The sequence below is a fragment of the Nannospalax galili genome, unplaced genomic scaffold (assembly GCF_000622305.1).
Source record: "Nannospalax galili isolate Female #2095 unplaced genomic scaffold, S.galili_v1.0 scaffold178, whole genome shotgun sequence".
In the NCBI taxonomy this organism is placed as follows: domain Eukaryota; kingdom Metazoa; phylum Chordata; class Mammalia; order Rodentia; family Spalacidae; genus Nannospalax; species Nannospalax galili.
Genome location: NW_008341757.1, coordinates 49,739 through 74,669, shown reverse-complemented (window position 1 = coordinate 74,669; position 24,931 = coordinate 49,739). Strand labels below are relative to the sequence as shown.

Sequence of the window (24,931 nt, the reverse complement as noted above, 5' to 3'; positions counted from 1 at the left end):
CCCACCAACAGGCCTGTCCATCTTCCATGAGTGTGAGCGTCCCCAGCCATCCATCTCCGGGGTCATGGCCATCATCTCTGATAACTACCTCTGCATCTCATGCACCAGGCTGCTCCCTTACTAAAACTCCCCAGAACCACATTTTCTTTTCTCTGCCATTCTCCCAGCTGTTCTGTGCTGTCTCGCTGTCTCTGTTTGCATAGCACCATTAGAGCATAATGCATGAGAGCTGTGTGCTCTGTGGGAATGGTTTCAAAAATGTTTCCGGAAAGAACACACTTTGGTTATCGGCAGGGAGAAGGAGTCCAAAGGCCTAGAGGTAGAGATCAGGAACTCCCTGTATGAATCTTTGCCAGAGGAGGATTTATGTATGCTGGCAAAAAAAAAAAAAAATGAAGAAGGAGGAGGAGGAGGAAGAAGAAGAAGCAGCGCAGCTGCCTGTTCAGATGGCTACCATGAGCCCTAGTGATGTGAAAGACATTGGGGGTCTCTCCTCTGAAAAATTAAATAGCTGTAGTGGTGGTTTCTTCAGAGGTGGGGTCCAACCATACAGTCAAAGTCTTAAGGGTATAAATAGTCACTAAAGAAGATGGTTCCATACAGAAATAAATATCATGCTTATCAAATCTTGGTCTCACAAGAGAGCCATCCATAGCTGAGCACACCAGGGGACACAGCCCCCGCCCCAACTCCCTATATCTTGAAGACCAGATGGAATCTGCCTTCCTTCAAATTCCCTGACAAATTAGTCTGTTGTGAGGTTTTTCAATAAAAGATAATATCAGGATTATTCTTTCAGTTAACCAGATAAGGAAACCCAGGCCTAGAGTCCCTTAGCTTGAACCCCCTAGCAAGTATGATGGTTCCAGCAGAGACAGGAGGCCCTTTTGATAGGAAAGAACTTAGAAATTATTGTATTCCAAACAATAATCATATAGCACTATCCACCCACCCTTCGTCAACCACTTTTTCAAAGTCTGACTCTGGCAGCCGGACTACAGAAGGTTCTGGAAGCTTCTGGTAGTTTCTCCAGTCGTTGCCTGCCATTTTGCAGCATTAGTAAAGCCAGCCTTAGAGGTTCATGCTAACCGCTGTTGGAAGTCTGGCTCTAGACAAGGTACATGATAAGGCGTGCTTTTCTCAGATTTATTTTCTTTAACTCTCCAACAAAGATTAGCCCCAATCTTGCATGCAGTCCTTATGTTACCCAAGTGCCTCTGCCAGCCCTTCACATGACAGTGTTCCCCTAAAAAGATAACTGAAAAAATATGCCTTGTGGTGTATTTAATATATAAAGAAAAACAGATCAGTCGAGGTTGTCCTTAGCCCCTGCAGCCCCGAGTTGGTCTCTCCCACAGCTCCCCTGTGAAACTGGAGATCCCCAAGTGTTCTACAAGGTCCATTCATTTTGGATCACTTTTAGTTAACCAATCAAAATATTATTTCATGGACATTATTTGCTGTGCTAGTGCCCAAGTGGAACTATTATATTACTATTTGCCCCTTAAGAGCAAGAAATCATGATTTTTCCTTAAAAAATACACATTCAACAGGCAAGCAGATAAGACCAGGCGTTCTTAAGTCCATTGTTTCCAGCTTTATGTCATCAATTCATTTATCCTAGTCATAATTTAAATCAAAATTAATAAAACACGGGGCTGGAGAGGTGGCTCGGCAGTTAAGAGCACTGGCTGCTCTTGCAGAGGACCTGGGTTTGATTCCCAGCACCCACATGGCAGCTGACAACCGTCTGTGACTCCAGGGGATTTGACGCCCTCTTTCTGACGTCCATGGGTACTGCACGACACGGGTGCACGTGCATTTACATATATGCAGGCAATACAACTCATACAAATGAAATAAAAATAATAAATATTTTTTAATTAAAAATACACATATGCTAAGGCTTTCCCTACCACGTCTGGCTATTCTAGTGCTGGGGCTTAGAGCCCTGGCCACCCTGGACTGTCTCTGAATTTTTAAATTCTTGTGCTTTCTACTTCAAATAGCTGTAGAATTCCATCACGTTTTTTTACAGCTGAAGTAGAACCCGAGGTCGTTTATACACAGCCCTTACTGCCCAGTCTATGAAAACATCCTCTTCATACTCTCCCCAATTATTTTTAAACTCACTCTTCAAAATGAAAAAAAAGAAACACAACAGCAACAGAGCCATGGAAACAGAGTGCTCGAGCTTACTTCCTCCCTTTTATCTCTCATAGGAGTGGCATTTTTAAACACAGGTTTAGTCAGACACTGAGCAGTCTCCACATAGGAATGAATGTTTTGATTAAAAGTTATTTAATATGCCCAACTCCTTGGAATTCTGCCGGAAGCTGGAGCTATTCTTAGCTGCAGGTCATCTGCTTTCTTGGACCAGGTAGAGAAAAGGCTAGAAATCTGAGAGAAATAAATGGTGCTGTCAAAATAGTTACTTGATTTTCTAGGTGTTTGTATCACAGTGGATGCTGACAGGATGCCAGTTAGGAAAGGATGTTTGAGAGGAGGTGTCAAAGCAGTATCTGTGAACAGCTCCATCTCCCGGACCACTGTCTCTGAGCCTCTGATAGAGTCCATCCATCCTCCGGCAGCAGAGAATTCCACTCAGAGCACACATCAGCTTCTCCTAGATTTGTATTGAGGGCCACATGAATTAAACAAATGCAGGTTGATTGTTAAAATATGATCTGATTTTTTAAAGTGACTGCAGTGTACAATAATGGAAAACTAGAGGAGCAGATGAAATGCTCTATCCCAAGATATATGTAAAATCTGGACTCAACATGCTATTTGAGTATAATAGTGTTGCTCTCTGTACAACCTTTTTTAATAAAAAAAAATTTAGCTCTCATCATTTTGAGGCAAAATATTTGCAGAACACTGACTGTTCTCCAAGATTCCCCTTGGAGTTGAAGCATTTAGATATGGGTGCAACATGGTGGGATGTCAGGCCCTCTGGACCTGCCCTGTCTTACCATTGTGCTGTGCCCACAAGATTTCATTTTTCTAGACTCCCCTCCTGTCCCCAGGTCCTGTCTGGGCTCGCTCACAGGTCATCTGAACAGCAATTCCTCTGTGTTCTGTGACCTGAGTGTTATCCTGGTAACCTTGGCAACCAAGCCAGCTCTGATTTTAAAACCTCACATTGCTGTATCATAAAATTAGATAGCAGAATTGACATGTAGCTACATGTCTGTCATACAAATGAAGTCCTGAGAATGATTTTCCTTGATGTGGAAATAGAAGGCACCAATTAGAACAATTTTGTAGATGCACACAGTAGTGCACAATGTGGATGATGGGTATATACTTGCTTAATTCTCAGTCTGTGATGTTGCACCTCACATGTTATTCACCACGCCAAAATTCCGTGGTGGCTTTACTTTATGATCAGGATGAAGCTTATAGTAAGATTTCATCAGATATGCAATATAAATAGGATTATGAATAACAGAAAATTCAGCCTGTAAAAAAAGTAATATTGAAAGCATTCTTGGCTTTACTGGATACTGTTATTTATGATGACCGGAAATAAGACTGAGCACAGAATATTCTACTAACTAAATCAGAATCTCGAAGACAGGACATGCCTCTTTTTCATTTGTATAGTTATGCATATTTTACACATATTATCCAGAATGCAAGAATCTTTGATAATATCTTTACATGGCGAATAATATAACCACACAGAGCAATACGTTCATCTAGTTTGAGTCCTAGGCTTTCTTTTGTAACAAGAATATTTTAAACTCAGGACTGTCACCCCTATTTGCTGTGTTCTGATGCAATTTCTCTTGCAAATAAATTCAAAGGCTCAACTGTGACTTACATTTAATGTAAGCACCCTGCAGTTTTCTGCATTGCAAATGATTATTTTTAGAAGTTTTATGGTTGTCTGCATATATTTGTTTGTCTTCATTGATATGTAGGAAGAAAACCTCATTAGTGATTTTAAAAAGCTGTTTTGATTCATAGACTTGATTCTTCTCATTACATAAACAATAAAGGCAGTGAATTAACATCTCATAAAATGAGTTTATTTCTGAACTTATCTGCAAGGAAGTCTGGAATCCCTGTGGGTAACGTTACCTCCTACTTTTTATGCCCTGCCTCGCTGTTTTGCAAGTCATCATTCGACATATTTTAACCTCAAAAGATGGTTAGAATTCCTTCTCCCCAGCTGTCCACCAAGCACCAAATCTGAACAACTGTTTTATAGAGCAGTTTTTTTTGACTGGTAAGTTATTATGTAAAAATAGAGGATCCTGACATCAAATTTGACTGTAAACCTTTTTTCCCCAATTATAACATGTGAGAGATCTGCTTCCAATATTTTCTGATCGGATTAGCACCTTCATCTGATTCTCGTCTCGTTTTATTGAATACTGCCGCCTTGCCTTATACCGAGTAAAAAGCTCAAATCCCTGCCCGGTTGGGGCTCTTCCTTTTGGAAACAGATAACCGGCTGTGCTCTGTACCTGTGTGCGTGCGGGCGAGGGGCTGAAATCCTTCCTCGTATTTGCTGACGCCGTGCAGCAAATACCTCCAGCATTTTCACCGCTGTTTAAAGCCTGTCTCTCTCTCATTGGGTTGAACCATCTTCACCTTTGTGTTTTAAACTGGTAAAAGGTGGTTTGGAGCGTTTCCTTTTATCTTGCAACTATTTCTCGTGAGCAGAAATAGTTCGGCATGTTGGAGTTCCAGAACTGAACGAGGTTGGGGAACCATCTCCCCGGGAAAGAGCCTCAGGGAAACCCCAGTGCATAGATACCCGCGGTGTGGGTGGAACTGAGTCACGGGGCTGTGTCGGGGCTGGTATGCCGGGGCTTGGCAGGCTGTCTGCATGACTCACAGATGTGTTCAGTGTTGGCCTCTTATTTCATTTTAGCCGTGATGCGTGATGGCGTGGGATGAGTGGGAGGCCGAGGGGAGCTGCGGTGGTGTGAGCAGCTCGCGGGAAGGCAATCCGACCTTCCTCTCTGGTTCCCTTTCAGGTCTGACGTTGTGGTCCTCTGCTTTTCAATCGCTAATCCCAATTCCCTAAATCATGTGAAAACCATGTGGTATCAAGAAATCAAGCACTTTTGCCCTCGCACACCTGTGGTCCTGGTCGGCTGTCAGCTGGATCTCCGTTATGCCGACCTGGAGGCTGTTAACAGGGCCAGGCGTCCCTTAGCAAGGTAAGCGGAGGGCCCGGTGATCCGCGGGAGGGATTCGAGGTTGCAGGTGCCTCTGACTTTCAGGGACCGTGGAGCCCACGTCCATTAGCCGCGGGCCTTACAAAGCCACCCTTCGTCAGGAAGCTGGTACCCGGATGCCATCCTGGGCTCACCAGTATTTCTGACATTAGAATCCAGTCTGGTAAAACGGCCGCCCGTGATTGGAGCGAATTCTATTAAGTGTGCAGTAGCGGTGTATGGAAGTGCTTTGGGGTGCATAAAATACCAGGCAAAATGTTACTTGTCCAGAGTGGTGTCGTTCTTGAAATTAGCCTGTTGGGAATGAAGTTCATTGATGCTCACAGCGCTCAGCCCCAGCATTTGGTCCCAGGGAGTGTCAGGTTCAAAGATGAGCCTCCATTCCCAAGCTGGCAGTCTAGATTGTGGGTTTTATTATTTTTTGTTACTAGGGTTTGGGGGTTTTAATTTATTTTTTTACAATATTGGTGACAGACCCTAAGGCCTTGCTCGGTCTAGATAAACATTCTACCACTGAGCTACATTCCTCACCGTCTTTTGACTTTTTGAGCCACGTCTCATTAGACTTCCCCAGGATGACCTGGAGCTCACTCAGTAGCCTAGACAGGGTTTGACCTAAATCTTCCTGCCTCAGTCTCCTGAGTAGCTTGGATTACAGGTGTGTAAAATTGGAACTATACTTGCAAAAAAAAAAAAAAAAACACAACTTTTTTTAAAGGTATCTAATAGAATTCTGAAGGGTCAGAATATTCTTTAAAAAAACACTTGAAGGAGAATTTCTCTTGCTATATATGCAGTATGGATACCAATTGTGGAAAGAATAAGGTTTTTTAAAACCTATACTCTCCGGCAAAGCATGATGGAGCTTGCCTTTAATCCCAGCACTCAGGAGGCAGAAGCAGACAGACCTCTGTGAGACAGAGACCAGCCTGGTCTATATAGCAGAGTTCCAGGCCAGCTGGGGCTACAAACTACACATAATTATTAAAATAATAAAAAGGGGGGTTTTGGTCTTTTTGAGACAGGTTCTCCCTGTAGCCTCAGCTGGCCTGGAACTCCTATGTAGACTAGGCTGGCCTTGAACTCATAGAGATCTGCCTGCCTCTCGTGTGCTGGATTAAAGACATGCACCACCACACCAGGCCCAGATTACTTTTGTATAAAACAATTTTATCTTTTTCACATTTATATTTTTTGCTGGAGAGCAAAATTGTGATAGGAACACCTTGCTTTGATGTTTGCCTAGTTGGCTGATTGCAAAATCTTCCCTGGACCCGACCCTTTATGCTTTTCCAGTGATGGCACATGGGACAATTTTAGACAATTTCTGATGCTTCAGATACATGGATAAAATTCCTGAAAGTGTTTCATGTTCCATCTCCACAGTCCCTCTGTTCCTAAGTGTGTGGACTAAAGATGGAATGTTAAGAGTAATGTGGGTATGGGGTTGACTGGAGCGGAGTGGCAGAGCTGGGGAGGCAGTGCAAAGCACAGTCCCCTCTACAGAGCACTTCTGATATTTCATAATGGAGGGCATTTGAACTAAGCTTTGAATTCATTAATTTCAAGTCAGTCCCAAGGACAAAAATCACACAAGGCCAGAAGGAAGTCTGGAGGCTGAACCCTTTGTGCTGATCTCTCTTTCCACCCTCGTCAGTGCCCTGAGGTGTTCCCTCCCTCCATCCAGGCCTTCAAATCCAAATTCCATCCAGTATTATCTGTTTCCTCCTGGACCACTGCCTGGGAAGCATATGACTTTCAGTGTCAGAGGCAGAATACTTAAGATTGCTTTCTAAGGCTACATCTTAGAATCAGACGTGTGTTTCTTGAAGAGTTGCAACAAATCACAGATCTGGATCTTTCCCTGGTTAACATCACCAGCCCAGCACTGTGCAGCTTGTGTTGGCCTTCCTGAGTTTGATTAGATTGTAAATGCGCTTTATGTGCCAGACTAAAAGAGTGTGGACTTTATTCTACCCACAGGCTTTGTAGAATTAGAGGAAATGAGCCCAGAATTGCAGGCCAAGTCATTCTTGTTAGTTAAGTACTCTTCTTGCAGTGATGGGGACACTGGGCTAAAGCTGTAGATTCTGAGAAGCAGGTTAAGAGGCTCCTGTACCAGTGCAAACCAAAGACAGTGAAGGCCCAAAGGAGCAAAGAGAAAGGAAAGATGATCCCTAAGGCTGGTAGAGGGGACCTAAGGAGCCACTGGAGGTAGACCTGCACTGATGGTGTAGGGGTGTCCAGCCACTTGCTTTCTAAGCAAACCATGAAACATCATTTCCTCACACCACAGAATGACACTAATACCTCACAGGGCTAATGTGAGGCTCCAACAGAACAGTGTAAATGGGTGCATTTTAAAGTTACAAAAGTAAGTGTAACTAGTGGTGGTGGTGGTGGTGGTGGTGGTAAAGATGGTGATAGCATCAATAACTTTTATTGAGTACTTACTGTGGACCAAGTATAGTGCTAAGTGTTTTATGTCATTTATACCACTCGTGGGTTCTTTAAAGCGTAAATTATTGTGGCTATTTTATATATCTGAAAAGGAGGATTAAAGAGGTTAGAAAACTTGCCCAGGATCAAACAGCTAGTAAAAACCAATACTTTGGTTTCCAGAGCTGCTACCAAAAGCATTTCTTTCTACAGTCATAAATCCTTTATATTTAAAAGACTTGTGGCAGTGAATTTTCAAGCACTATGTAGAATTTTAAAAGTAAAATTTTAAGACCTGCGTAGGATTTTAAACGTATAATTCAATTAGGAACTTGGGCACTGGTCGCTTTTTTCCTTCAAATAGGGCCAATTATAATCTCTGAAAATAATCTATTTCAGGCCCATAAAAAGAGGTGATATTTTGCCCCCAGAAAAGGGCCGAGAGGTTGCAAAGGAACTGGGCATCCCCTACTACGAGACGAGCGTGTTTGACCAGTTCGGCATCAAGGACGTGTTCGACAACGCCATCCGCGCGGCGCTCATCTCCCGCAGGCACCTGCAGTTCTGGAAGTCGCACCTGAAGAAGGTCCGGAAGCCGCTGCTCCAGGCGCCCTTCCTGCCCCCCAAAGCGCCCCCGCCGGTCATCAGGGTCCCCGAGTGCCCGGCGGCGGGTCCGAGCACCGCAGCCTTGCTGGACAGCCCTCTGTGCGCCGACGTGCTCTTCGTCCTCCAGGGCCGCGAGCGCATCTTCGCGCACCGGATTTACCTCGCTACCTCTTCTTCCAAATTCTACGATCTTTTCTTAACGGAGTGTGAAGAATCCCCCAGCTGGGTCGAAGGAGCCTGCGAGGAGGGGACACAAGACGGAGATCTGCAAGATCGGACGCAGAGTCTTGGCCCCGCCGAGGAAGGGGAGGATGGGGAGGATGGAGAGGATGGGGAGGATGGGGAGGACGGAGAGGATGAAGGCCCCCCGAGGACCCCGCCGGCGGACCCGGGTGCATCTTCAGGCCAGGACCCACCGGAGAGCTTGATTTTGGAGGCCGAGGCCTCCCGTCCTGATGCACAGGCCCCGTCCGGCTGGAGCAAGGGGTTCATCAGCGTGCACAGGGAAGTGCGAGTCAACCCCATCTCCAAGCGGGTGGGCCCGGTGACCGTGGTCAGGATGGACGCCTCGGTGCAGCCGGGTCCTTTCCGGACCTTGCTGCGCTTCCTCTATACGGGGCAGCTGGACGAGAACGAGAAGGATTTGCTGGGGCTGGCTCAGATTGCTGAGGTCCTGGAGATGTTCGATCTGAGGATGATGGTGGAGAACATCGTGAACAGGGAAGCATTCATGAACCAGGAGATCACCAAGGCCTTTCATGTCAGGAAAGCCAACCGCATCAAGGAGTGTCTCAGCAAAGGCACATTCTCAGGTGAGCCGGGGCAGCAAGACCTTTGGGGGTGGTTCATCCAACATCAGCAAACCAAGCTCAGGAAAGGAAAACGGTAACACTCCCCAGCATCTGTGCACCTCCCTTCGCTGCAAGATTAACTTTCCTAGTTCTTATCAGGCCTAAGGGTTAGTCTTTGTACTTTGCAAAGGTTGAGACTGAGGAACAGACTGGTGGGAACCCACACATGGCCACTTAGTCCATAAGTGTAGTGAGGACCTAGAACCCCAGCTTTGGTGCTGCGGAAAGCAGTTCACAGAACAGGCCATCTGACCCTGGTTCTCTGGGTGCTTACACTCCCTTTGTGGATCTGTTCCAAGGCAAATTCTCCTATCCACTGTCCAGGCCTCAGTGACTTCTGCACCTAGAGGCAAGTGGGTGATGCTTGTCTTCCCACCCCAGGTGCCTGGTCTATTCTCTGCCCTTGTACTCCTAGACAGAGCTCTGCCTTTCCTTTCTTGCCTTTGATAACTATGCCATGTGTAGCCTCCAGAGCCCTGCTGTAATCGCTCAGGCTCTGGAGACTATCCTGTCTGTCTTGCTGACCCCTGCTTTGTTCTGTCTTACACACCTGTGCTGTTTTTGTTCTAAAATTGTCCTCTTGGTACGTATGAGTGTGAGGAAAGCACACTACACTGAAGAGGTGACTTCCTGAGTTCTGCTTACTTGGATACCTCTATTTTTGTCTTTATCCTTCATAACCCCTGCTGTGGTGCTAAACGTTTCGTAAGGAGCTACCGAGCCACTCCATTCACTTTAACACTGTGAGCAATATTTACTGTAAACACTGGCTATCACAATATGGAAGCAGTCTTGAATGTTAATAGAAAGAACATATCATAACTGTACAGTAAATTAAAGGGTAGATATTCCATGAAGCTAATTAAATCCCTCCGCTACTGCTGAGATGGAACCAAACTTGAGTGGGGGCTTCCTGGGACTCCCTTTAGAAAAGTCATGGCATGCTATTAAGGGGTGAGTGGGGGCACTTAAGTATGTTCTAGGGAATGCCTGGCATTAGGGAATTATATTTTATTTTCCTAGCTACAATAATAGTATATTTCTGTAGGAAGATGGTCTTGTCCTTAGGAAACCGGTGATAAATTGTGAATGAAGAAGTTTACACACACATAGTGATAACACAGGTAAGTAAACCTGGCCAGACAGTAGCAATGGATAGATGAGCAATCTCTGTACATGTTAAATACCCAACCCTGACTTTAAAAAAAAAAAAATCCAAGACCTCACATGCTCAAAAATCCAGCTTTCTGAGTGTCAACAAAGAGAAAAGTTTACACTTATCCTCATGGAACAGTCAAAAATCTTTAAACACTGGTCATCGTGGGTGGCGTAGAAGCAAGCTTGACTGTTAATAAAAAGGTCACCTTACAAATGTTCAGTAAGGTGAGAGTGGGCCATCCCTGAAGTTAACTGAAATGAGCTACAGGTTGTATGTACAAGATGTATAAGGTGGGCGGGTTGTGGTGGCACACACGTTTAATCCCAGCACTCGGGAGGCAGAGACAGGCAGATCTCTGTGAGTTCAAGGCCAACCTGGTCCACATAGTGAGTTCCAGGCCAGCTGGGGCTACAGGGAGACCCTGTCTCAAAAAGAAAACAGACCAAATCAATAAAACAATAAAAACAGATGCTTACACAACATGAACGAATTTCATATTTAAACTTGGATTCTGTCACCAAGACTATCCTTATGTATATGCACATTTCAAAAGTGAACAAACCCTAAATCCAACACTTCTGATCCTGACAGTTTAGGCAGGAGAGCCTCAGCCTGTCCCGTTCTGAACAAGGAGGAAAGATGATCACCTCCCAAGTGCTCCTTTTCCGACTCTGAGAATTTGTGTTGTGGTCCTACATGTGTATGCTCTTTAATGTGGGAACTGGGCATGCCAGTGACATAGGCTGACACAGGATCCATAGACCTGGAGGAGAGGGGAAGAGATTCGGGTTGATGTGGATGTGCATGGAGAAGGCCTTGGTGAGACCCTAGCGAGGCTGGCTCACGGTTGTGTTCCCTCCGTCCTTGGCAGATGTGACGTTTACATTGGATGACGGAGCCATCAGTGCCCACAAGCCACTGCTGATCTGTAGCTGTGAGTGGATGGCAGCCATGTTCGGGGGGTCCTTTGTGGAAAGCACCAACAGTGAGGTATGTGTCTTCCTGGAAGCCCAGTGGTGTTTAAGTAGCCAGATGACCTCCCTTCCTCATCTGCTTCCTTGGACTGCGCCTAAGTGTGAGGTTGCCTGCTTCCGCATCCGCAGTTGTGAGGAGCACTACGTTGTTGGTCGCTGATGTGAGAGCACACGTGTGCTCAGCAAGCATTCTCACACCTTTCCTCCATCAGACTGGCCATACCGTCCACCAAACAGTAACAGTTGGGGTGATCAAGTGCAAGAGGGACAGCCTGCCTCCCAAAAGTTTAGGGAAGTGAAAGGAGTTCTTCAGCAGACAGGAGACCCTCAGAGCTCCATCTATGTGTCTTGGGTGCATCATTAGAAAGTTGGAGATGTACCCAGTGGTCCAGCTGTAAGCCCCAGCACTATAAGCTTAGCCCCGACCTCTTACTCTTACCAAGGAGCTAGGAGGGGGCTTGTTTCACATAGGGAGACAGGAGTGGTGTGGGTGGCCACCGCTCTGGTGGGCCTGCAGGGTCCTATCACTCCAAAAGGAAGACCTTGCTTAGAAGACCTCACTTAGAATCCTTAGCAAGCAGGATCTCAAAGACACTCTGTCTTCATCTGTGGCCAGCCTAGTCTATATAGGGAGTTCCAGGCCAGCTAGGTAGGTCCAGCCCCCTCCACCCAAAAAATCTAAAAAAAACCCAAAAAAAAAAAAAACAAAACCCTCAAATGATGGGTCTTGAAAAAAAAAAAAAAAAAAAAAAAAAAAAAAAAAAATCCATTCAGGCCCTTCTAACTTTAGAAAGGAGAAACAAGCACTTTTGTTGAGTTTTGCAACTATTTTTTAACATCTTTTTTTCTAAAAAATAACACGGGGACACCCCATCAAGTTTATTGTCCTTAGAGCTTATCTCAGCATCTCTCCCAACTCTCAAAAGAAGTACTAAAAACAAAGGCTAACTTTTCAAAAGGGGTGCTCCCAGGAGAGCACAGAGCACTCCCATGGTGCCCCAGGAACCTGCATTTGCGTTCCAAGGAGGGAAACAGAGTCCTAGAATCACAAGCCAAGAATGGCTGGGACTGAGGTCACTGGGTCACCATCCTGCTTCCAGAACAAACCACAGCTGCTCCTTAACCAGCCCCCAGCAAAGAGCTGCCTGCTGTTTGGAGGGGAAAAAAATCAGAATTATCCCAGCATCCTCTTGTGGCCTGAGACAGTCTTCATAAATCAGGAGGGCCTCACTTGGATCTAACCAAGTCCCCCTCCCATGTGGCCCAAGGGGTGGGAGGGTTAACCTGGGGCTCTGAGGTGCCTTGGAAGCTGCACAGTGAACAGCCTCGTGACTCAAATTGAAACTCCATCACTTCCAAGCTGGGTGGCCTTGCACACATGTGACTTCTGGGGTCTGAGCCTCCCCACATGCAACACTCAGGGATGACCCAGATGTGGGGTGTGAGAGTCAAGGCTTAGAAAATAATTCCTGAGCATTTAGCCCATCTTACCCCCCATAGTAGTCTTGGTTTGAAGGTGTTGATGCTGACAGGAGAAACAACCACTTAAACACGAGAAAAATTAAGCTACCCCACAGTGAGACCTCAGGTGACCAGCATTTTCCTGATGTCAGTGATCCCAGAGCAACCATGCTCAGAGGCAGGTGGTGCCTCATCTCTCCAGCTCACATGCCTGCTGATGCTGCTGATGCTGCTGATGTTGATGCTGCTGATGCTGATGCTGCTGCTGATAACGCTGCCGATGCCACCACACACAGCCCACTGTTACCTCAGCAGAGCAAAGTTAATCAAGGCCAGGAACCCAGGCCCAAAGCGACAGTGTCCACGCTGACCTGAGGGATGCTAATCCCCTCTATCCCTTCATAGAAGGGACTGTAATCTCTCTAGATTAACATGTTCAGGCGAGGTGACCAAAACCAAACTTGGCAGCCCGTGTGAGCACACGCATGGTTGCTTACCCAAACACACATACATGGTTGTTTACCCACCCAGAGGTGGCCCCTGTTCAGCATGATTCTGGAAGAACTAGGTCCTCCCCTCTCAGAACTAAAGCTGAGCCTAATATAGGCAGAGATTTCAGCCATTCAGAAAAAAAAAAAACTATGAACCAAGTCACCAAAGTCTGTACCAAAACTCCGTGACCCAGTGTCCTAAGAAGGCTGTCCATCCTTGGCTTGCCCACTTCTTGTCTCTTTATATTTCCAGGACAGACTGTGAGAAAGCAGTTATGAACTTCCATTTCAGCTTCACCTTGGGCCAGTGGCTAACCTTCTTTCAACCTTGTTTGCTCATCTTTTAAATGGGAATGACAGGAAAATGTTCTCCAGGGGGCAGGCAAAGTGTGGACGCGCACGTGCCGTGCCTAGAGTATGTGTTCATCACACGTTATCACCAGCATTAACTTTTCTCCACAGAGTGGGGGAGAGGTGCTTGTCATGTAAAAGCCCTAAAAATCCCAAGTCCCTCTTCTGAACCAGGAAAGTAAGGCAGCATGTGTCATAAGTAGAGGAAAGTGCCCTCTGTGATCTGCTCACCAAACCCTCCATGAAGGGCTCCACCCTTATCCTTGACCTTTCTAGGCCATTTTTTAAGGAGTCTTTCTTTGCCTTGAGGAACTCTGTCTTGCCCCTGACATTCAGCCATTTTTTTTTTTTTGCAAGGGACAGAAGAGACCTTAATAAAAATCCACATACATATCTGGAAAGTACAATGAGCCCATGGATGCTGCTTTAACTTTTTGTCATTTAATATCAAGAAGACACATTTTACTTATATTTTTTTCTCATTACTTTTAATGTAGCAGTAAGCATCATTTTCTCCTGAGACACCCAGTAAATGGCACATTAAAAATGCATGCCTGGATATAGTGTGGTGTGCTAGCTCTCAAATATTTTCTCCTTTTCTATGAACCTACCTCTAACTATAAGCCCAATGGTCTGAGCTAATCTTCACAATCACAGTTTTAAACCAACTAAAGTACAATGTGGGGCGCCGGCTGGAACGGCAACAGTCTGTTCTCCTTGGTCGCTCCAGTGTCTCCTGAAGCCGCATTCAGCAGGTGGGACACGAACCTCTCTGTGTTCCGTCTCTTATGCAACTGTACTAATGTTATTTTTCAAGTGCTATAAATAGGTCTCTCCATTGTTAGTTAGCTCATTATAAATGTGGAAATCACCAAAACAGGCTTTGTCTAAAAAATACAATCAGCAATGAGAAAAAAAATTATGTTATGAAAGTGTTTTGCATTTACTCTCATTTGATGGTTACTTCTAAGGGCCCCTAAGATCATCAAAAGATGTTAGTGTCATGTTGAGCAGAGAGGAAGCAGCAGGTTGTGGGTGATTACTTACATCAGAGCATACCAAGGACACCAGGGACCAGGGCGGTACGCAGTAGACTGTGTCATCTCCTGTTGCCAGAAATACCTCCTTTCTACTCAGGGCGCCCTCCTCACATCTGCATTTCTAATGTCTTGGATGAAGGCTTTAGAAAGCACTCAGAAAACAAGGCTAAGGAACTCTGAGCAGTTTAAAGCCCAGTCTCAATGAAGAAGCAGCTTTAGAATATAGCCTAGATTTCTCCTGTGTAACAGATGAGGAACATGAAGGTCACTGAGGATGAGTGACGTGTCACTGGTCACTCAGCACTTCCTGGCGAACCTCTGGGCCATGTACCTCTAGGCCTGTCCCCACACTTTTGCACTGTCCCCTTCAAAGCAACCCATAATACCTTCATATCTGAGAGAGCGGACAATCTGCTCTTAGTATATGGGGGCTTTTACTACAGAATGGCTTAAGTCTGAAAGTTTCACTCCTTAACATTCAATTAAGAAAATCCTACTCATTCAAATACCATTCTTGAGAAATGAAACCTTGCCCTGTTTTCATACACAGAAATAAATCTATATGGGCATCTATCAATGTGTTACCAGTACAGTATAAATGTAAGATAAATGTAAGTGGTCTTTAAACGTGTGTGTGTGTGTGTGTGTGTGTGTGTGTGTGTGAAGCAAACACACAAGGGTGCCTAGCGTTAGATACACAGTGATAGAAATTAATTATCTCTACTTGGCCACAGCTGGCTGAAGGGAGGCATGAGCAACATCCCAACAGCTGCACATTACAGAAGATCCAACGTCAGTTATTACAGTCTGTCCTGGAAACGCAAGGGGCAGGGGCCCTGCAGCGTCAACAGCAAATGGCAGTCTTAGTTTGGTAGTATTTAAAAATTATAAAATTATAATATCAGCTTGGACTCACCACAGTCTCTGCAGAGGTCCGGCTAGAGACCCAGGCAGCTCATTCATGGGATCATCCTTGTTTTCAATGACTCTGTGAAATCAGAGGATAACTACTTATTATTTCTCAGAACGTTTTTTCTGAGCTTTCCTCACATTAAAGAACACTTCTACCATTTGTGGTGGCTAGTGACGCCCAGGAGAATAATGTGGAAGATACCAACACCTTCAATTCTGGAAGCGTAGCCCATGAGCCCATGTAGAATTAAAGGAGACAAAGACATGTATGTGTGTTTACATGCATCTTCAGCAGCCTTTCTTTCTTTGTGCTTATATGTGGACTGGGTAATCATGCAACATAAATATTACCATATATACAGAGATGGGATCATGTGTCTTTTATGGATTTATATCTTTATATATGCATTCAGTTCTGTCAAGTGTCAGCGCTAAGGAGTTTATAACTGCCTATCCTTTTGAATTAGATCTCTAATTCATTAAAAACTTAGTGAAATATTGTGCTCTATTGTTACATAACCCAAAGCACTGCTATGGAGAGGCTGCAGGGCCACAGAGCATCTCAGCACACAGACTTGAGAACTTCACTCCCTGGGTTTAAACCCCAGTTACTACTGACTAGTTCTGTGACCTTGGTCCACAAAGTCCTTGTCTGTAAAATGGCAAAAGTAATAGTCTCTTCTTCCTAGGGAAGATGGAGGGAGCAAGTTAGATAGAGCACAGGGTGAGCTTTGCCAGAGACCAGTGCATAGGAGGCCTTCTAACAAAGTAGCTTTCATGAATATCACCTGCCAGTCAGACAAACAAGAGGGCCCAAGAACCCTATATTATTGCCAGGGACCACCTTGTGGGGTTAGTAGAGACTTGAAATAGAGCATGTATTCCCATTGACCTGTGCCCTACCCCCCAAATCTAGAACTGAGGCCTCAGGCCATCCTTGGCTCCCTAGGAAATGCAGCATGCCTTTCTGTGAACAGAAGCTCTGGTCACACAGGACAGGAACTGTGGGGATCCTTGCCCCCAACCCAACCAAAACTGTATCTCTAATATGTTCCAGGTTAGACCTTTGGAATATGCTGGGTTTACAGAGACCCAATATTTCTGTAGTGCTGAATCCCTGTGGTTGGAGAAAAAAATACAGTGATGACATGATGTTGGTAGGTACCAGTGGAGCCAGAATCAAGCCTGTTGCTGCTGCGGCAAGAGTGGCCATTCTTCCATCATTCAGCCCCCTGAGAGAAGGGCTGTCACGTTGGCAGCAGTGTGACATGCGGCTCCCTCAGCACCTGCCATGTTGCTGGGATATTTCTCTCTCCAAAGTGGAGTGTCCTCCACAGGGATGTTCCATAATATCATCATGCATTTATGACCCATTTGTCTGATTTATATGTCCAAATAGCCATTTAAAAATCCCACATCAGGCTCTGTGAAGTAGCGTCCCTCTTTTGTCACCTACAAATCTATAGCCATAGCTATAGAACAAGATCTATGCACAGTCTCAGAGGAATGTCTGGGACTCACCATCCACAGCTCACACAGGTGGGATGTTCCGAAGCAGCACAGCCCGAAGGCATGCAGATCCCAGTTCCCGCAGAGAACTGAGCCTTTCATTCACTGTCTCAGGTGCGTCTCCCAAGCATAAACAAGACGTCAATGCAAGCTGTACTGGACTATCTCTACACCAAGCAGTTGTCGCCTAATTTGGACCTGGACCCCCTGGAATTAATTGCCTTGGCAAACAGATTTTGCCTGCCACACCTGGTTGCGCTTGCAGGTAAGCCTCGTGACTTGGGGCTAGGCAGTGTCTGACCAGCCCACTAATTGAAATCATATTTGAACAAAAATAAGATTTCCTAGGATCAAACATTGATTTATATCTCCCCAAACAGAACAGTCTTATGTGGGGTGGTAGAAGTTGATCAGATCTATCAGTCAGCCCAGTTCAATTCAACAGGTAATTCTTGAGCTCCAGCTGTACGGTAGGCCCCCGCGAGGCAGTGCAAATCGACAGGTGAATGGTGGACAGCTGGCCTGGAGGCGCATGCTCCATGCATGCTGATCACCTGTGGAACACAGAATTAGAAATCAAACTAGTGTATCAACATTATTCCCATAATGCATGCTGTGCAGTGCACAGACGCAGTGTTGGAGGAAGAGGCTGCAGAAGCAGAGAAGACAGAAGACAGTCAGCTCTCCCAGGTTCCCATCCTGGCCCCTTTGCTTCCTGACTGGGTGACTTTGTCCTTGGGGTGACTTGAGCTCTGTTCCTCACCCCGCCACACACATATGCACCTCTCGCTCTTTAAAATGGGGATAATATTAGCTTCCATTAAGCTGTGAAAGTTAACTGTGGTAAAATATATGTGGGCCTTGAACACTGGCTGGCATGCAGTAAGCATGATGGGTTTTTTTGTTGTTTTTTTCACTCTTAAAGCTATTTTAGAAAATATTCTGATATTGTCAAGTTCATTTTGGGAGGAAAGGGGAGATTTGGCTCAGCTTCAGAAGTCTTATCTGTAATGTCTAGATTTGTTCAGTTGGTAAACTGCAACCGGTCTGTTTGGAATACATGCGTTTAAATGCCTTGTTTAAAACTGGTAAGCCTTCTGCTTCTTCCACCACAAGTATCAGCTAGTAATCTGGGTGTTTACTGCTATACTTAGTTGAGTCCTAGCTCCCAGCAGACACAGGCATGCCTGCCTTGCTCCTTGGCCCTCCCTCTGCATGGAGAGAATGTCTCCCATGTTAGGCTTTACCAAATCTTGACTGAGTTACTGAGTAAATAAAATGAGCAAGGAATAAACCAACCAGTCACTGCACCCTATCCTTTCCAGCAGCGGCTTTACAGAGATTAGCTTCTCTGCCCTCCTACACACAAATCAGCTGGGAATAAAAGTCCTCTTTTCTTCTCTGCTCCTTCCCCAATTAAAAAGAAAGAGTTGAAGCATCAGTATTAGATTTTTAAAAAACAGCTTATCTTTGTTCCAATATACCTGAAGTTGTAGATCCAAATGAATGAGTATGCTACTTTTTTAAACGTTAACTCTAGGAGGTGGCAGTAAGAATTCCCTTTTTCAGAAACATGAGTTCCAAGCGATATAACTATCCACAGCTTATACAAGTATTTGTCCTCTGATGATAAACTTGATTTTTAAAATAGCCAAAAGTAACTTGGAGCCAAGTCTGTCAAACAAAGTTCATGCTCAGCCTCAGCTTAGCGCAGTTTTTGCTAAACTATTCGTTCTGGCACGGATAGCATGGGGCTGGTTTCTGCATGACAGATTTTTTAAGTGACCCAAAGAAAGAGTCTGTGTGGACTCCAAGCTTTAGTTTTGTTATAAGATGTTGCTGTTACTGTTAGAATTGTCTGATCTACATAGCTTTTCATCATGACTCCTTGAATCATGGTGTTTGGTGTGCAGCGTCTGGCGTAGAGTACTTAGAGCATCTTTGAAGTGTTTAAGACTCTTCTAGAGTAAAAATACTGTACAAACCAGTGTCAAATAAATATCAAAAAATGATGCTGCATTAGTTACTTTCCTTATTGCTATCGACAAAAGCAACTGAAGGAAGGGAGAAAGGGTCTATCTTGACTCACAGTGTGAGAGTCCAGTCCATCAGGGCGGGGAAGGCACAGGGTCGGGGGGAGGGGGGGCACAGTGGGGCAGGGAAGGATGCTGGCGCGCAGGGAAGGCACAAAGCGGAGAGAGGTGACTGCTGGTGCTAGGCTCACTTTCCCCTTTTTACTCAGTCTGGGACTCCGGCCCATAGAATGGCACCATCTTCACGAGTAATGTGTGTCTTCCTACCTTAGGCAAAGCTTTCTAGAAACATCTTCATAGACACACTTGGAGTGATGAGAGATCTTCCATGATGATTCTAGGTCCTGTAAGGTTGAGAATCAAAATTAACCATCACAGTTGCTGTTGTTTAAAAAGCCCAGGTGGCTTCTCTGGGAAATGTAGTTCTGAGAAGTTCTGTACATCTGTCCAGTTGAGGAGGGTTGTTTTATCAGGGAACAGATTGCAGCTAGAAGCAATGTGGGTTCACAAGAACACAGCCAGGGGCTGGAGAGATGCTCAGCACCTAAGAGCACTGGCTGCTCTTGCAGAGGACCTGGGTTTGATTCCCAGCATCTTCATGGCTGCTAAAAGCCATCTGTACCTCCAGTTCCAGGGACTCCAACACCCTCTTCTGACCCCTTCGGGCATTGCACGACACAGGTGCACCTACTTACATGCAGGCAATACACTCCTACACATAAAATAAAAATAATACAGAGCTGGAGAGATGGCTCAGCGGTTAAGAGTACTGACTGCCCTTGCAGAGGACCCAGGTTCAAATCCCATCATCCACATGGCCATTAACAACCGTCCGTAATTTCAGTTCCAGGAGATCCGACACCCTCTCCTGACCTCTGTGGGGGCATCGTGCCACATGGGTGCACTTACACACCTGCAGGCAAGACACTCATACACATAAAAAAATAATAAAATATTAAAAACATAAATAAAAACCAAAAATAATACATAAAATATTATTTAAAAAGGACACAGCGGGGAAGGAGACAGGCAGGACCAAACAGTGCAGGGAGATTCAGAGACAGTGCGGTCTCACCCCAGACCTCTGCAACAAAGCAGATGGCACAATGAAAGCGATTTGCAGTGAATGGTTTAGTGTCCCAGTGAGTAGTAAAGTTATGTCCACACTATACTACAGGCTGTTAAGGCTGAGGTAGCATTGTGACTAGAACATGCTTAACTGGAAAATGAAAATCACTTCTTCGAAAAATGCTCCTAAAATATCCTCTGAGCCATCTGTTCCTGCTGTAAGATGCTTGTGTCTGATCAAGGTGGTGGGGATAAAGATCCCAGTAACAGTTTCTTCAAATGAGACGGCAGTGGAGTTTCATTCATCGGCTGACCTTGATTTCAGGAAAGGTCGCTCCACACAGTGCCGTGTCACTTGACAGTGATTTGCCCACAGTAGAATTTCAAAACTGAGTCAGTCCAAACCCTGCTACCTCTTTTTTTAATTTTTTGTTTGTGTATTTGTGTATGGTATGTGTGCTTATATGTATACATGTTCACATGTGTGTGACTGCACTTGAATGTGGGTATACATAAATGTGTGTGCTTATGCATGTGGAGGCCAGAAGTTGATGTCAGGTGTTCTCCTCAGTTTCCCTGCTCTTTGTTTCCTGAGACAGAGTTTCTCCAATGAGCCTGGAGCTCCTCAGTTTTGGCTAGTGTCCCTGGGCAGCTTGTTTCCAGGGACCCCCTTGTCTCTGCCTCACAAGCTGGGGTTACAGGCAGCAGCCACGCCCACATGGCTGTTAGGTGGGTTCTGACAACCTGACTCCAAGCCTGTGCTTACAGGGCAAAGTATCCAGTGAGCCACCTCCCCACCGCCTCTTTATCAGAGCACTTTAATAATATTCTGTGTCCATAGTTACGGCAGAACGTAAGCAGTGTCTTCCTCGGGAGTGGCTTCTGTCTGGGGACAACACTTCCTTTGTTCATCAGTGAGCTGAAGCCCCACCCATTGGTGTTTAGTGGCCACACGGAAGTAACTTCGTTGGTCTCCGTGCTCTCCTGTCCATCTCCCACCTCTGTCTCTTGCTGTTTCCATCACCTGCTGCTTCACTGAAATCTTGACATGCACACCCCCAGAGTCATCCATGAGAGAGCAAACTTCTTCCAGACGCCTGAAATCATTGATACTTTGACCTCATCTCATGACGCCTAGAATGGATGCCGTTAATGCAATTAAATATTTCCAGACGTTTTTAATTTATTTTGCCCAACTCCATCAGAAGGAACATTATGTCCACCAGGGCCTCACAAAATAGGTTCCTTAAGTAATGGGAGTTGAAAATCAGAATGACTCCTCAGGCCCTTCGCTGCAGAGTGAACAAGCTCTTGGGCATGAAAATGACTGGAAAACTCTTGTCAGAGCTCAAGGGGCCAGATGCCCTGCCAAGCAGCAGAGATACAGTGAAAGGAATCTTTTTTCAGGTTGTGGATACACTGGTTAGTTTTAACTGTCAATTTGATACAACCTAGACTCACTGGGGAAGACAGTCTTCATGAACAATTGTTCAGATCAGGTTCCCCTGTGGGCATGTCTGTGGGAGATTGTCTTGACTGATTATTGATGTAGGTACCACCAGCCCACTGTGGGTGGCTCCATTCCCTAGGCTAGGGCCTGAACTGTGTAAGAATGAAGAAAGCTAGCTAGCAAGCAAGCAGGCAGGTAGTATGAGTACAGGAAGTCTGCCCTTGATTCTGGGTATAAGGTGACTAGTTACTTGAGTTCCTACCTTGACTACTCCATAATGGACTCAACTTGGAATTGTGAGCCTTTTCTTCCCTTTTGGTTAGAGTATTTTATCACAGCACCAGAAATGAAACTAGGGCAGTAGGCTTCCTGTACTTCCCAGTACACCTCGGCTCTGCCCTCCAGCTTTACTGATCCATTAGGGAGCACAGGCAGAGCAGACTGAGCATAGCTCCCGAGGGCCCCAGAATTCTGAGCAAGAAGTGAGCATCACTTCAACTTAAAGTCGCCAGCTGCCTCAACCCCCAGTGAGAAGCTTTGAAGCAGGGTGCTGACTCCTCTCTAGCTATGAAAGCCCCTGATGGTGCCTCCTTCAGTATAAGGCTGCTCTGTCCGCTTGAGAATCTCTTGCTCAGAGAGCCTTCATCCGTAATCTCAGCTGGACCTTCCAGGAAAGTTACTGCAGCTTCTCCATCAGCACATGCTGTATCACCCACATCCTTATGTGATGGAGATAGTATCTTTCCTTAAACTCCATGAACCGGCCTCTGCCCACTTCTCTCAGCCTTCAAAGAACTGAAGAGAGCTGGCTTTGTTCTGGGTTAGGTGTGGCTTAAAGGACTGTTGCAACTGGATTGATCTCTCAAAACTGATAAGACTTTTTCCAGATCAGCATGAAGCTGTTTCACGGTCTTGCATTTGTCTACCCTCTCCATTTCCTTGTAGAGCTTTCTTGCATTCACAACTTGATGATTTGGTCCAGGAGGCCCGGCTTTTGGGCTATCCTGACTTTCAGTATGCCTTTCTTACTGAACGTAATCATCTCTAGCTTTCCATTAAAATGATTCTTCCTCTCATCTGAGCACTTAGAAGCCATGGTAAGATTGTTAATTGACCAACTTTCAATATTATTGTGTTCTCAGGGGATAGGAGGGCCTGAGGACGGGGAGATTGAACCTCTGCCAGTGGGGCAATCAGGATGCACACAGTATTCATCTGTGAACTTCTCCATTGTACATGGGTTCAGGAACATCATAACAGTTCATCATTTGATAATTATTTAAAAGTCTGAAACAGTGCAAGAATTACCAGAAGGGACATGAGACACAAAGTAGCACACACGATTAGGAAAACAGCCCAGTGAGCTTGCTTAGCAAGGTGAACATAAATCTTTAATTCACTTTTTAAAATTGCAAACTCCAGTAAAAGGAGCACAGTCAATGAGGTCTTCCTGTGCTGGAGGAAAACAAGTACTGCCTGAGATGCCATCATCTAAGTGCTAGAAATGTGCCCCAAGACTTCGCATACCTGTGTTAACCTGAGGCAGGCCAAGGAGACCCCAGGAATGCTCACCCTGGCCTCTGAGCCACAATTTAAATTCCAACTGCAAGATCTGGATACAAGAGCCCAAGCAGGACAACTCTCAAACTGGAGTTGTGCTACTTACAGCTGAAGTTCTTCCCCATCTTTACAGTCCAAGACGTTGAACTATGGATCATCTGTTTGTAACTGTTGAGACTGATATATGCATTCACATTTTGTTTCTTGGGGGGAGGGGTCTCCTATAGCCCAGGCTTGCCTCATACTCACTCTGTAGGTCAGAATAACCATGAACTTCTGATCCTCCAGCCTCCACCTCCCAAGTGATGGGATTACAGGTGTGGACCACCATGCCTGGTTTATATAGTACTAGGGACTAAACCCGGGGCTTTGTACATACTAGACAAGCACTCCACCGACAACTTTATCCTCAATTTATTTTTACTTATTTTTTTTCATTTTTAGTTTTTTGGTGTGCATATATGTATGTTTTTGTACGGGGGAGTGCACATGTGTGGGTGCACTTGAGTGTCGAGTCCCACGATTGATGTTGGGAATCATCTTCTGTGGCTCTTCCATCCTGTTCACAGAGGGAAGGTCTATCAGTCAAACCCAGAGCTAGAGGATCTGACTAGTCTCCCTAGCTCTGGAGGACCCCGTCTCCACCTTGCAAGGCTGGAATTCAGGCAGATGCCATGCCCACTGAGCATTTATATGAATTCTTGGAACCCCAACTCTGGTCCTCATGCTTTTGCAGTAATTGTTTTCACCACTGAGCCATCTCCCCAACCTGTGCACCCTCAATTTTAATTCCTCAAGTAGACTTAGTCTTCTAGTCATTCAGTCTTCGCTGTCAGAGGCTACTGAGAGTACTCTCAAACAGGACTGTGTCCCTGGAACATGGAAGACTGCCTAGACAGACATTGCCCTGGAGAACTGTCTACCAGGGACAGATGTGTTCTGTCTCTATACTCTGTGTGCCAGTGCAGTGGGCACATGTGGCTACAGAGCATTTATGTGGCTGTGGAGCTAAGTATTATCTCATCTTAAATCATCTAAATCTGAATCATCACGTATGGCCAGTGGTTAGGATCCCAGGCAGGGCTGGGCAGGTCTAGAGAATTCTAGCACAGACCAGAAACCCCAGAGATGTGGGTGGAGCCTGGAAGACCACCCATCGGAATCAGCCCTAGATTCTTTTCTGGTGTCTGCCCAGAGCTGGGTCCAGTATTTCCTCTTTTCCATGGTCCCAGTCCAGCTCCTCCAGGCCAGGTGTCTGGCTTGAGTAGGGGTTTTAACTCTGTCTCACCCTGTCTCCCGCAGAGCAGCATGCGGTCCAGGAGCTGACCAAGGCCGCCATGAGTGGAGTGGGCATCGACGGTGAGGTGCTCTCCTATTTGGAATTGGCGCAGGTTTGTTAACGTTTGTTTTCTAATCCTTACATGTGTTCTGGAAGTCCATTTAATGCTGATAAACTGTTGTGTTTGTCCAAACAAAGATGTCACCATTGAGTCAGAGAGGCACCTTGTGTGCCCCTTCTGAGAGATTTGAGAGTTTTATATTTCAGGCTACACATTGTCCACCCACTGTACTCCCTTTGAAAGAGCTAAGACCCCACCCCCACACCTGCCCCAAGTTCCTTGAGGCAGTGGCTTCATGTGTAGGAAAACATCCAGCATAGGAGGAAATTCTGCCGCTCTTCCTTCTAGAGTTCTTGGACAAGTATTGAGCCAGGAACAGACAGTTCCTAGAATTCCACGAAGCTTTGTGAGGCCCCTAATAATGAACAATTCACATAGTTCTCAGTTTGGTTAATCAGTTTGGTAAATACCAGTATGCATTATCCCTAC

At 45.5% G+C, this 24,931-nt stretch overlaps 1 protein-coding gene across 8 annotated transcripts in view; it reads left to right on the top strand.

The window, feature by feature from the left end:
• Window positions 1-24,931, top strand: part of Rhobtb1 (Rho related BTB domain containing 1) — a 123,832-nt gene that overhangs the window by 93,848 nt on the left and 5,053 nt on the right. For all 8 annotated transcript variants that reach the window (XM_017799184.2, XM_029565521.1, XM_029565522.1 and 5 more), the window contains 5 exons: window positions 4,995-5,180; window positions 8,037-9,055; window positions 11,125-11,243; window positions 17,106-17,256; window positions 24,405-24,493. In XM_017799184.2, the coding sequence (XP_017654673.1) occupies window positions 4,995-5,180; window positions 8,037-9,055; window positions 11,125-11,243; window positions 17,106-17,256; window positions 24,405-24,493 (1,564 nt within the window). The remainder of the gene's footprint in view (window positions 1-4,994; window positions 5,181-8,036; window positions 9,056-11,124; window positions 11,244-17,105; window positions 17,257-24,404; window positions 24,494-24,931) is intronic.